Source organism: Trichechus manatus, unplaced genomic scaffold (assembly GCF_000243295.1).
Source record: "Trichechus manatus latirostris isolate Lorelei unplaced genomic scaffold, TriManLat1.0 scaffold00247, whole genome shotgun sequence".
NCBI lineage: Eukaryota > Metazoa > Chordata > Mammalia > Sirenia > Trichechidae > Trichechus > Trichechus manatus.
The window spans coordinates 2,120,403-2,134,772 of NW_004444183.1; the positions used below are offsets into that span (position 1 = coordinate 2,120,403).

At 45.5% G+C, this 14,370-nt stretch overlaps 1 protein-coding gene across 1 annotated transcript in view; it reads left to right on the forward strand.

Moving 5' to 3' along the window:
- Positions 1-14,370, forward strand: part of PKD1L1 (polycystin 1 like 1, transient receptor potential channel interacting) — a 145,432-nt gene that overhangs the window by 112,970 nt on the left and 18,092 nt on the right. Inside the window, exons 42-45 of the mRNA XM_012559424.1 lie at positions 1,904-2,008; positions 2,295-2,435; positions 9,018-9,152; positions 13,578-13,808. Of these exons, the coding sequence (XP_012414878.1) occupies positions 1,904-2,008; positions 2,295-2,435; positions 9,018-9,152; positions 13,578-13,808 (612 nt within the window). The remainder of the gene's footprint in view (positions 1-1,903; positions 2,009-2,294; positions 2,436-9,017; positions 9,153-13,577; positions 13,809-14,370) is intronic.

Genomic DNA, 14,370 nt, shown 5'->3' on the forward strand with positions numbered 1-14,370 from the left:
CACTGACTGCTCTGACAGGGATCACAATAGAGGGTCCTGGACAGAGCTGGAGAAAAATGTAGAACAAAATTCTAACTCACAAACACACACACACACACACACACACACACACGCACAAAGACCAGGCTTGCTGGTCTGATGGAGACTGGAGAAGTCTGAGAGTATGACTTCTCAACACCCTTTAAGCTCAGTAATGAAGTCACCCGTAAGCTTCACCCTTCAGCCAAAGATTAGACAAGCCCATAAAACAAAACGAGACTAAATGGGCATACCAGTCTAGGGGTAAGGACGAGAAGATAGGAGGGGACAGGAAAGCTGGTAATAGGGAACCCAAGGTCGAAAAGGGGAGAGTGTTGACATGTCGTGGGGTTGGCAACCAATGTCACAAAACAATATGTGTAGTAGTAGTTGAATGAGAAGCTAGTTTGTTCTGTCAACCTTCATCTAAGCACAATAAAAAAAAAAATTAAAATGGTAAAAAAAAGAAAAAGAAGTAGTACCTGATAGGCACTCAGTAATGTCTTTTCTTTCTTTGTCTTGAAATAAATGTTAATCCACACTGATCCCCTGAAGGACAGGTGTGTGACCCCTAAAGAGACTCCTCCAGCTTAAAGGGCAACAAGAGCTCCACGAGGCTGACGGGACCTCAGACATGTTTAGCTCCCTTGTTGTTGTTCTTCTGAATGAATGAACGTATGCATGCATGAATGAAGGGTAACTCATCAATGTTGAGATAACTGCATTAATAGAAAATAATTAAGTTCCTAGCACAGGAGCGTTTCAAGATTTTACTTGGTGGCAGAAACTGATAAGATATGAGAGAGAGACAGAAGTTGTTATGAGGTGCCATGGAGTCAGTTCTGACTCATAGCAACTTCATGTATAACAGAACAAAACCCTGCCTGGTCCTGCACCATCCTTATAATCACTGCTATGTTTGAGCTCATCGTTGGAGCCACTGTGTCAATCCATCTCATTGAGGGTCTTTCTCTTTTTCACTGACCTTGTTTCGATTCCCAGTCAATTCACCTCATGAGCAGCCACCACCTGTTTGTCAGTGCAGGCTTGTGTGTTTGCTGTGTTGTTGAACAGGTTTCAGCGGAGCTCCCAGACTAAGATGGAGGAAAGGCCTGGCAACCTACTTTCAAAAATCAGCTAACGAAAACTCTGTGGATCACAACGGTCCAATCTGCAGCCAACCATGGGGATGGCACAGGAATGGGCAGCCTTATGTTTTCATTGTGCGTGCGGCCACCATTAGTTGGGGGGCAAACTTGACAGCATCTGACACTACACACATGGTCCCTGGGTGGTGCAAATGGTTTGCATTCGACTACTAACCTAAGGGTTGGTGGTTCAAACCCACCTAGAGGCTCCACAAAAGAAAAGCCTGGCATTCTGTTTCCTGAAAGATTACAGCACAAGAAAACCCTATAGGCAGTTCTACTCTGTAACACGTGGGGTCTCCATGAGTGGGAATTGACTCCACTGCAACACGTTTGGGTTTTTTTTGGTTTTAAATACTACACACACATATATACATATGAACTCATTCTTCTGAGTGGTGCAGAGGAAGGACTGGAAGGGGCTGGCATGGAGGTCAGGAGATCAGATAGGCAGCTAGAGAATATATATTTGCAGTCCATGGTTTCAATGAGTACAGTGACCTCCGCAAGTTTGTACCCCCAGCACCTGACACCGAGTAGGGGTCTATGAGTCTGCTCGTGCATGAAGAGGTGTTATGCTGCCCCAACTGCTGTCTGAATAGCAAGTTCATTATCAAAACTCTGAGGAGCAAAATATTAACTTGTGTAATACTCAAAAAGTGATTGACGGGGAACTGGCCAAAAATTAAGACGGTAAAAAAATTTGTCAATATTTGTATTTATTTTCTCTCCATCAGCTGGTCTTTCTGGTACTCAACCTGGTTCATCTCTGTTTTCAACTCTACATTATGATTGAGGAAGGCATCCTCAGCTATTGGCGAAAACCAAGCAACTGGCTGGAGGTAGCTTCTCTTCCTTCTACCGCTTTCTTCACAAAAAATAATAACAAAAAAGTACCTTTAACTGAAAATAAAAAGTAGTTGTCATGGGAAACTAATTATGCACTAGCTAATTCCAACATGATCGCAGCTTTCTCCCTCTGTTGTGTTACTGCCAAAATAGCATTGGAGATAAAGTGTCTGTTCAGTGATTTTACCGTTAATTTATAACCCAAGTCACATGGGGTGCCCAGGTCGGCCCTTTCTTTGGGAGTGTCTCTGAATGAAGCCTTTCTGTTCAATGTTTCAGCTCTCTGTGGTTGGACTGAGCCTTGCCTACTACGCAGCCTCCAGCCATCTTGTTATTCTTGCTGGGGATGTTATCGACCAGTTTCATAAGGGATTTGTTCAAGAATTTATGGACCTCAGTCTTATCACATCGTGGAATCAGGTATGGCAGGGCATTCAGTGCAACATGAATAGGAGCCATTATGCTGTGATGCCGTCCAAAGGAGGTCTTAAAGTTCTAGAAGCAGTGAGATAGTGGTCTAGTCTATATTGGGCAATAATGCCCCATTACTCAAAGAGTGACCAGGACAGGGAAGGGCCTGAAATCCTTAGGACATGCTTTGGGAGCTGGGAGCAATGAATTCTGTGTGGAGTAGAATCAAGAGCATGGAACTACTCAAATGACGATACGCTATGAGGAAGCAGGTTTTGATTTAGCAGAAAGGAAGAGAACAGCGTTCACTTGTTTAGACACATCCTATCTGTTTCTCTTTGTCCCGACAACAGTCCTAGAGGCAACAGTCCTCATCTCCTCTTCCCAGTGAAGAGACTCAGGCTCAAGGAAAGCCCCAGGCCCCACAATGGGGAGGAGCCAGCTTCAAAGTCCTCACTCCTCTATTCCCCAGGGAGCCTTCCCACAGGGGACAGGTCCCCCTTGGGAACAAGGGGCTCCCCGTTGGGAGGAGCAGTGCAAACGTTCCCAGATGGAGCAGGGCAAGACCTGGGAGAGATGGGGGAATCCCACATCTGGGAGGGCGATCACACCAATACCTTGCAGACCCGTGCTGAGGCTCTGATGTTAGGCAGGTTGATGTGTGGAGTCAAGCCCACATATTCACAGTGTAGCCTCTCCCATCTCCCTCTTCTCCCTGGCCCTGCCTTTACCATCCAACAGGAAGGTGGTCCAGGCCCCAGCCACCCTATAGGCCCTGCATACCCTCACACCCCAGGGCTGGGCTTGGTCCCAGAGCAACCCAATAGCAGCTTGCATTAAGGCTGCACAGGGACAAGTTCTGCTCCAGCTTCAAGCTCTCATCACCCAACTCCATCTCAGCAGATGACTTCCCTGCTCCCTCCTCTCTGGCCTCCCCTCCATTGCTCTCTGCTTTATTCTGTGGTCTTGGCTCCTGACCCCACCCTCCTGTCTGCCCTAGTGTGAGACCCGGTTGGGGTGAAGCTCTCGGTCCGCCTGCTCCTGTGCTTCCTCCACAGAAGCCTGGGTCACTGTTTTCCTGGTGTTTCCCTGGTGGTGTGTGTCCTGCTCTTCTCATCAGAAGTCATTTGTGGAAAGCTACAGATGCCCACAGCCCAAGGGAACAGAAACGGGGCTCTGAGGGAGCCTAAGCAGGGCAGGTCCAGATTTGTAGGGCCTAAAGCCTTTCCAACTTGTGGGCCGTTCTTAAGAAAAAGAATACAGAATATCTTCCTTTTGGAAATTCACTAAAGCTACAACCTTACAAATGCTCTGCTCTCAAGGGACCCTGGAAAGGCTGTGCCTGTGAGCCCAGGCAAGATGCCCAGCAGGGTCTGGGGTGCTGGAGCAGGACATGAGATCAGACCAGCATCCACTCGTCCTCCTCCTCATTGACATCTTCATTAATATCACCTTCTCCTGGAGACGTCTCTCCCCATTCCTTCCCATCCTTGGGCCTCATGGCGCTTATTGGCATCTACGATAACCCATGTTTTATTTAGTTTGTTTATTACCCGTCTTTCTCCACAAGACTGGAAGCTCCACGAAGGAGGGGCTGTATATGTTTGTTCACTACTCTTTCACCAGTGCCAAGATTAGGATCCGACGTAGAGTAGGTGATCAATAAGTATTTGTTGGCATCTCTCTCCTGGACAGGAGTCCCTGGGTGATGCAAATGGTTAACATGCTTAGCTGCTAACCAAAAGGTTGGAAGTTTGAGTCCCCCCAGAGCACTTCGGAAGAAAGGCCTGACGATCTACTTTTGAAAAATTAGCCATTGAAAACCCTATGGAGCACACTTCTAATCTGATACACATGGAGTCACCATGAGTCGGAGTCTACTCGATGGCAGCTGGTGACTGCTCTCTGGGGTGACAGGTTTTCCTGGGTATGCTGTTCCCTGCACGTCTGCACTAGCCCACCGTCTTTCTACCAGTAGGTCACCTGGCTTGTTCAGAGTTGCTGCTGGCCTACAACTCGTGAGAGGCTCTGGCCGCTGCAATGCCCATGATGTTCGTCCTGGCCCTGATGACCGCCTGACAGGTCGGTCTTCTCTCCCTCAGGACACATTCTTAGACAGAACCTGACTGAACACTCAGTGGTCAGCCAAGGGTAAGCAACCTCAGGAAGGGTGAGTGGTGTGTGCAGAGTGAAAAATGTTGTAGGGCTGCTCTTCCTAGGTTCTGTGGGCAGGAAAGGTTTCTAGAAGGATCACCATCAGGGTAGAAGGAATCTGGTCTAATCCACCTGCCCGACTAATCTCAGTAAATGGTTGGCCCTCCCCATGACTTCCAGCCTTGGGAATGTTTGCCCTTTATGCCGTTTTCTTCACTGATGTCCTGTCTTTTCCATCATGTGTCCTCCCCCTGCCAGAAAAACATGTCTGAGCAGATATCTTCTTATCCTGGGCATGTGTCTAGTCCAGGTGCCAAGCTCTGGTTCCTTAATTAGCTGAGAGCCAATTAAGTAAGCTAATTGAGTAAGAGATAACATGGATTAAGAGTTGACTCCATGCCAAACACTGTTTTAAACGTTATATATACATGTGTACGTGAAACTACACAGCTATCTAAAGAACAAGCACTGGCCTTCTACCCATTTCATAAACCAGGAGACTTAGTTAGCTAGTACTGATAGAGACCAAAAAATAACACACACACACATACATACACAAAACTAATAGAAAATACCACAAGTGCGTAGCTTTAAAGAACAGAAATTTATTTCCTGAGAGTTCTGGAGGCTAAAATTCCAAATCAGATTCTCAGCCATGTCGATTCCTTCCGTGGGCCTCTCTCAAAGTATCTAGTGTCTGCCAGCAATTCTTGGGCTTCCTTTGCTTGTTCATGAGTTCTCACATGGTGTCTGTCTTCCACCTGTGTATGTGTCCGTTCTGGCTCTTTTTATAAGACACCTCTGAGAAGGGATTAGGTTTAGGACCCACCCTACTCTGGTATGACCTCATAAAGATAACAGAAACCCTAGTTCCAGAGTCATTTTAGCAAAGACAGGGGTTAGGACTTCCACGTTTCTTTTGGGGGGGACAAAACTCAATCCATAACAGACACTAGTGCTCAGAAAGGTTAAGCGATTGCTCAAGGTCACGCACATCTGAGTAGGAGCAGGGCTGGAATTTGGCCCTGGTCTCTGGGACCTGAGAAGCCACATTCCTGAGCACTGAGCTCTGAGCCAATGGAAGTGTCCTCAGAGGAGACTGGCCACACTGCCATGGCCCCAGGGTGCTCTGGATGGAATGTACAAAGTTGTGTTGTTGTACTGTTGTGTGTTGAGGACCAGTCCTTGGGGACTGTGCAAAGTAGATGACATCGATCCCTTGAGATGCCCATGTATGTCCATCCTTCCCTGTGCTGGTTCCTCAGCCTCTGCCCACGCTGCAGCTTCCTCTCCTGCTCCTGACTTCTGTGGGCTGAGTTCTCAAATAGGTCCCCGGTATAGAGAGTCAGAGGGAGTCAGCTCTAAAGCTAAGCTGCCTTTCAGTGCTGGAAGAATGCAGCATCTTCCAAAACAAGTACCAGTATTCTACCGATTTTACAAACTAGAAGATTTAGTTACCCAGCACTGATTTAAAAAAAAAAACAAAAACAAACCCAAACCCATTGCCGTCAAGTTGCTTCCAACTCATAGGGACCCTATAGGACAGAGTAGAACTGCCCCATAGAGTTTCCAAGGAGCACCTGGTAGATTCAAACTGCCAGCCCTTTGATTAGCAGCCATAACACTTAACCACTACACCACCAGGGTTTCCTAGCACTGATAGGCAACAAAAAATAATACACACACACAAAGTAACAGAAAATACCACAAGTGAGAGGCTTTGAGGAACAGGAATTTATTTCCTGACAGTAGAGAATTTATTTCCAGAGTAGGGTACATCCTAAACCTAAAATGAATGACATTCTCAAGATCGAATTCAACAGATAGGGTTAGAGAACTGTGAATTGGAGCAGGCCTGGGAGGGTACTTAACTTCCTTCAAGTCTTAACAAGGTGGGGCAATGATACTTCTTAGCATTTGAGTGTGTATGCATATGTGTGTGTGTGTGCAGGCACATGTGCACAGGTGTGTCTATATTTGGACATATATACACATGTTGTTAGCTGCTATTGAGTTGGCCCCCGACGCATGATACCTCCGTGCACAACAGAAGAAAACGCTACCCGGTCCTGAGCCATTCCCATGATGGCTGCGGATCAGATGGTTGTGATGGGTTTTCACTGACTGATTTTCCAAAGTGGATCACCAGGTCTTTCTTCCTAGTCTGTCTTAGTCTGGACGCTCCTCTGAAACCTGTTCAGCATCCTAACAACATGCCAGCCTCCAATGACAGACGAGTGTTGGCTCTGTATGAGGTACATTGACCAGGAATGGAACCCAGATCTCCCACATGGAGAATTCCACCACCGAGCCCCTACTGCCCCTACATACTCATACATACATACATACCCCACAAGCACAGGACTTCAGCACATTGTGGTTGTTCTATAAATGGCAGTTAAAATAAGGATAATAATGAAGAAGCCTTTATGGCATCCCTCAAAGCAAGTTTAGTCAGGAAACGGGGTCCTTTCCATTCTATCCTAAAGGAGTTTACAGCTGTGTTGCCTAGTATGGTAGCCACTAGCCACATGCAGCTATTGAGAACTTGAAATGGGGCTAGTCCAATTTGAAGTGTGATGTAAGTGTAAAATACACCCACTGGATTTCATAATCTTAGTATGAAAATGAAGAATGTAAAATGTCTCCTTAATTTTTATCTTGATTGTATATTCAAATGGTAAGATTTTAGAAGTGCATGGTTAAATAAAATAAGAAATAACTCACTTGTTTACTTTTATTTTTTTTAAATGTGGCTGCTATAACTGTAAAATTACACCTGTGGCTTGAGTTATATTTCCCTTGAGTGGAGCTGGCTGGAGCCCCGTTCATCCCTGTTCCCCTGCCCACGGCCGTGCCCATGTGCCAAGGCCGGGCCCAGGGGCACAAGAGCCACTCATGGCCGTAGACAAGGTTTTTTTATCGTCAGAGGTCACTGTTGGCCTTGTGTCAATTAACACAAAACAAAACCAAATCCTGCATCCTTCGGCCGTGGAGATTTTAAAGTGTCCAGCTTTCACTTCTTTCTCTTTGATTTGTAATCTCTGTGACTTATGTGGTGAGAAGAGATGAGACTGTGCACGCAAAAGTACTTTTCAGGTAAAACGGCCGTAGGAAAAACGTTAGAAGCTCTCATAGGAGCCACAGTGGAGGATGCATGGAGCAGGGCGTCCCAGAGGATGGCTTGGACCTGGGACACCATTCCACCAGCTGTCTACTGTCGTTGTTGTTAGGTGCTGTCAAATCGGTTCCGACTCAAAGCGAGAGCAGACTGTCGGCCTGTGCCCACCGTCCCTGCGCTGCTGCATGATTTTATTTCTCAGTGATTCTGTCCGATAAAATTTCATCGTCCATTAAGTAATCCCCAAAATGAGGACTCTTATGAGCCTATAATGAGCTCTAATTGCCCTGTGCACAACAGAACGAAACACTGCCCAGTCCTGCACCACGCTCACAATCGTTGTTAGGCTTGAGCCCATTGTTGCAGCCACTGGGTCAATCCATCTCATTGAGGATCTTCCTCTTTTTTGCTGACCCTGTACTTTACCAAGCATGATGTCCTTCTCCAGGGACTGATCCCTCCTGACAACATGTCCAAAGTATGTAAGACGTAGTCTCACCATCCTTGCCTCTCAGGAGTATTCTGGTGTACTTCTTCCAAGACATATTTGTTCATTCTTTTGGCAGTCCGCGGTATATTCAATATTCTTTGCCAACACCACAATTCAAAGGCGTCAATTCTTCTTCGGTCTTCCTTATTCATTGTCCAGCTTTCACACGCAATACCATGGCTTGGGTCAGGCGCACCTTAGTCTTCAAGGTGACATCTTTGCTTTTCAACACTATAAAGAGGTCTTTTACAGCAAATTTACCCAATGCGATGCGTCTTTTGATTTCCTGACTGCGGCTTCCATGGGTGTTGATTGTGCTTCCTTCATTTGTCTAAGCCTTAGTTTGCATAGCTATAAAATGGGTGTACTTGTGGTTTTTTTGTAAGGATCGATCAAATAGAAAAATATATACATGAAAAGCACTTCTAACCTGTGACACATTCAGCAAATATGAAGGGAGAGGAGGGAATTAGCTTGCACTGAGTACTGTCTACGTCCCAGCCTCTGTGATGGTTATTTCTTTATGGTGCAGTAAACTGAAGCTCAGAGAAGGAAAATGGCTAGGCCCAAATCCAGTCCTGGCCTTTACAGAAATGGGTAGGTCAAAATTCAAACCTGGTTCTTCTACAAATACATTGCAATCTGTGTTTACTCCCAGCGCTGCCTCCTTCTCCTCTGCAGGCATCCAACACAGACTGGGACTGACGATCCCTGGTCTGTATAGCTTAATCAAACCCAGTGCACCTGCATGTCCTGCCTGCCCGTGGATGACAGGAGTCAATGTGATGGGTATGACACAATGAACTGCTATGTTCTTCTCTCTCAGAGGGCACGGTGGCTCCAAGGAATCCTCTTACTCCTCTTGATATTAAAAAGCATCTATCTTCTCTGCACTCCAAAGACAATGTCCTCCTGCTCCTTCATGCTTCGCCGCTCCCTGTCCAGCACCATCACGCTAGGGGTAAGAACTGTCATGCTATTTCGTCAATAAACCAACACAATTAGGCTCCTCTCTTCAGTTGGCCCTTTCTCAAGGGAAAGACAAACTTCTCTCAACCATCTAGAGTTCCGGTCTTCTAATCCATCACAGTGTGGTTTTACATAGCTGACAGCAAGAGATATAAATAAATTATGGTTGTAACAATGAGAACTATAATTTATTAACCACTTGCTCTGTATTATACTCTCCCACAGCTTATTAGTATTATCAATGTAAGTAGTTATTATCACCTACTGAGTTTTTCCTAAGTGCTAGGAATGGTGCTTGAAGCCGCTGATATATTACTTCACTTAATTATCACTACCAGCCTGTAGGCAGGTATTGTTCTTTGAGGTAAGGAAAAAGAGGCTAAGAGAAGTGCAGAAATTCATTTTGGTGACATACTGTTAGGTAGTGCACGCTTACCCATAGGCGTGAGCTCTCAGAATGCCTAGCGCTAACGTCCCTGTCCTTTCTCCTACAACTGTCTGCCTCCAAGGCATTCTGGGCATGGGCACGAGGGTGAGGCCACACCCCAATCTGGGGCTGGCTCTGAAGTCTGGTCAGGTGAGTGATGCCAGGAGTGAGGAGGGCCACTGTCTAGTGTGTGGCCCTGACAAGGCTTCTGGGGTGTGGCCAAGTCTGCGTGGCCCTGGTGTACAGAAGGACCTGGCTCCAGCTGAATGGGTGGTGGGCAGCCAGGGTTGCCACCTCTGCAGCAAAATGGAATTGTGATCAGGCAATGGAGAACCTGGGCCACAGGGCCTGCTTTGAAGGGGCTCTGGCTCTCAGGGTCCCTGGCTCACTTAGCCCAGAGGGCCCTAGGCACAGATCTGCTGCTCGAGGGAAAGAGATCCCCAAGCCCTTCTAGTCTTAGTCTTGGTGAACATACTTAGCAAGCCAGGGTAGAAAGAACAGAGTTTGGAGTCAGAAAGACCTGGATTCCAACCTGGCTCTACCTTTCCCTAGCCCACTGCTGAAACCATGGGTCAATTACCAAGCCTGGAAGGGTTATTACTGGGCTTAGAGATTATGTGTATATGGAATTGATCTAACTATTAAACTGGTCATTATTAAGACCATTTAAAACCAACCGAACCCATTGCCATTGAGTTGATTCCAACTCATAGCGACCCTATAGGACAGAGTATAACTGCCCCATAGGGTTTTCAAGGCTGCAATCTTTATGGAAGCAGACTGCCACATCTTTCTCCCACTGAGTGGCTGGGGGGTTCAAACCACCAACCTTTCAGTTAGCAGCAGAGCACTTAACCACTGCGCCACCAGGGCTCCTTTAAGACCATTTTACAGGCTACTAAATAAGACCCTTTAGGAGCATATAAAAATGCTTTCATGTTAAAGAATAAAAGCCCAGAATATAAATAAATTGTGTCCAAATCAAGTCACAAAATTCTACCTGTTTAGATGTTATGAATGCTGATGGACAGGGGCTAAGAGGAGTTCAGGGAAACAAAACAGCATCATCTGCTGAGAGAAGGGACTCATGGATCACATTTTTTTCCTTCTGATTTCATGACTGTTGTCATAATTCCACTTGTGCAGCAAATAATGGGATGTTAGTAGGAAGATCTCTCGATGCAGGACCTGGGTTAGAAGCAAACAGAAAGGGAGGACCAGCTGGGCTGAATGGGAGCTTGAGAGGCACCTCTGAGGCTGGTCCACTTGTGTGGCCTGTGTGGACCTGGTATGACAGGCCAAGAGTCCATCATCTAGGCCGAGGAAATACTTGTCATTCCCAAGATGTGTGAGTGGATTGACTGAACAAAATACACAGGGTCCTGCATGATGCAACCCCTAGATCCCAGGCCCAGTTCTCAGTCTGTTACAACAACTGGAGCATGGACACTTAATCTGAACTAAATTTAACTAAAATTGACCTTCCTATCATTTATTAGTAGTCCCTGGGTGGTGCAAAGAGTTAAGGTACGCAACTACTAACCCAAAGATTGGAAGTTCGAGTCTACACAGAGGCACCTTGGAAGAAAGGCTTGGTGATCTTCCAGTAAATCAGCCTTTGAAAATCCTATGGATCAAAAGCGTAAAGAGACAACCTACATACTGGAAAAAAATACTCAGGAAAGATATAAATGATAAGGTTCTAATATCTAAAATATATAGAAAAATTCTAAAACTTAACAGCAGAAAAACAAATGACCTAGTCAAAAACTGGTCAGAGGACATGAACAGACATTTCACCAAAGAGGATATTCAAATGGCCAACAGGCACGTGAAAAGATGCTCAACGTCATTAGACATCAGAGAAATGCAAATCAAAGCCACAATGAAATACCATTTCACTACCAGTAAGATGACTAAGATTTTATAAAAAAGGAAAACAACATAATGTGGAGAAATCGGAACCCTAATCCATTGCTTGTGGGAATGCAAAATGGTACAGCTGTTGTGGAAAAGAGTCCGACTGTTTTTCAAAAACCTAGAGGTAGAGCTGCCATATGACCCAGCAATTCAACTCCTAGGTATATACCCTAGGAAGTGACATGAACAAACGTGCACACCTATGTTCATTGCAGCACTGTCCACAGTAGCAAAAAGATGGAAATAACCCAAGTTCCATCAACAGATGAATGGATAAGTAAAATGTGGTACGTGTATACAATGGAATACTGCTCAGTGATAAAGAAATATGAGTTCCCAAAATATCTTACAACGTGATGAACCTGGAGGACATTATGTTGAGCAAAATAAGTCAATCACAAAAATACAAATATTGTATGTTCTCATTTTTATGAAATGACAGGAATAGGTAAATGCACAGAAACTAATGTTCCTTAGTGGTTCCCAGGGGTTTGATGGGGGAGGCAGAAGTACTCTCTAAGTAGTGGTCACTTTTTGTTTTTAGAAATGGGAAAGGTGGCACCGAATCTGGGTGAATTTTACACAGCATGACCAATGTAACTGATGTCAATAAGCTGTACATAAGTGGTGTATAGTTTTGCAATAATAACAACTAAAAAAAGGGTGGGGGCTACAGATGCTGGTACTAATTAGACATAACCAAATAACTAATCACCTCATGAGATTAATTTTCTTGGTTTGGGGCTTAGGGTGATGGTTTTGTCGGACCATCAGTCAACTGGTATAAATATAGTTTCTAAGGTTTATGTTCTACCTCCCAATATGGTGAGTAGTGTCTGGAGTCTTGAAAGCTTATGAGCAGCCATCTAAGATAAAAACGATTGGCCTTCATTCGTCTGGAATGAAAGAGAAAGAAGGAAATCCAAGAATCAGAGAAGAAACTGGACTAGTAGTGTACATGAACCACTGCCTCCTCCACTTTAAAGCCAGAAGAACTAGATGGTGCCTGGCTACCACTGCTGAATGTTCTGATCAGGAACACTATAGATGAATCCTGATAAAAAGAGAGAAAAATGTGGAACAAAACTTCAAATTCTTAAAGAATCCAGACTTACTAGACCTATTGAGGCTGGAGGGGTCCTGGAGACTGTGGCCCTGAGTTGCTCTTCAAACCTTGAATTAAAACTATCCCCTGAAGTCACCTTGTAACTAAGTGACAGTTTAGCCCAAAGAGTAAAGATTGTCACTCTTGAGTATTGAATTTTTAAAAAAAAATTATATCAGACCAAAGGGTCAACAGCTAGTTTAAAGTATAGATGAGAAGGTTGAGGGGCAAGGAGGGAAGTGAAAGAACTAGAACAGAAATAATGAGAATGTTGACATAATATGAAGAATTTAACCAATGTCACTGATCATCATGCCTGGAAGCTGTGAAGAAAACCCTATGGATCACAGTTCTACTCTGACACACATGGGGCCACTATGAGTCAAGATCAACTCATGGCAACTGGTTGGTCATTTATTGAGTGGTTTATTTCACTGAGCCTTTGCCAGTTGCTGGGGACATAGCAGCAATCATGGCTGTTAGAGCAGAGAGTCTCACGAAGCAGTCACTCCCACCAGCAGCACGCACACAGTCCTGAGGTCAGAGAGACGTTGAAAGATGAAGGGAAGACTTTAAAGAGTAGAGAATGGGGTCTGACCAGTGGTGCTGGGCAGCAGAAGCACTTCAGATAGAGGAGAGGGCTCAGCCATAGCTTGGCGAGCTGGGTGGGTGTCCCGAGTATGGGGGATACTGGTGAAGGTTGCAGGGTGAGGGGTGAGACAGAAGCATGAGGGGGTGCCGGGCACAAGGATTGAGATGGGTTTTGGCCAGATGGGAACTGGTCTTGACTTAAACCTTTGAATCTTTGAGGATTAGTTGTTAAACTAGGGATGATGTGGTTAATGCTCAAAAACCTCTTTCTCCAAGCTTTTTGTATGTTAATGCGTTTACAAGTCCACAAAGGAGTCTTTGCTCCCGGGAAGAGTGGTGTGAGGTCACTGGTTGGTGGGTTTTCTTCCCTGCAGCTGGCCGGGGTCCTGATGGTGGCCATCCACTCACACCTGCACAGATTCCTGCTCTCCTCCCAGGCTCTGCCACTGAGCACCTTTGCAGATTCCTCCCACATGCTGCCGTTTCCTTTTCTGGGAAGGAGCAGAAGAGAAGCATTCTCAGGCCTCTCCAAGTCTAACCAGCGGGCTGTGGCTTGCTACCATGGAGCCATTTTTACCGTAATGACCATTTTGTGGCTGGTAATGGTAAGTATATGCGGGCCAGAATTCAAAGTAAAGGTTTGTGGGAGCATCGTCTGATGTTTTGGTAGCATTCTCTTTGGTGCATATGGGTATTTCCACTCTGCACAAGCCAAGTCTCATGATAACAAACCCCTAGCCCATCTGACCTGCCCTGGGCAGGGCCTGGACACAATAACATTGACTCTGCTTAGTCTAGAATGGCTCCAGCAAGACACCTCCTCCTTCAGGAAGCCTCCCAGCCTGCCTTGCCTTGCCCATGCTGAAGCTCATCTCTTCTCTCTCTCTGAAGTATATTTCACACAAGCTTATGCTGTGGCAGAGATAACTCTGGCCTTGTTATCTCAATCTTTTATCTGAAAAACATCCAATCAGCCAACCTTTATTGTGAACTAGAGTTCAGTTATTTGATCTATTTTTTTATATGCTTGAGGCCTTGGCTGGTGTCTGCATTTTGTTTCAGCATACTGGGGATTTTGTTGCAAAGGAGTCAGACATGGAACACATTGTCTTCTTATTCAATAAGTACTCATCTGCCTCAGAGGATCAAACCCCTGCTCTTTTCAGC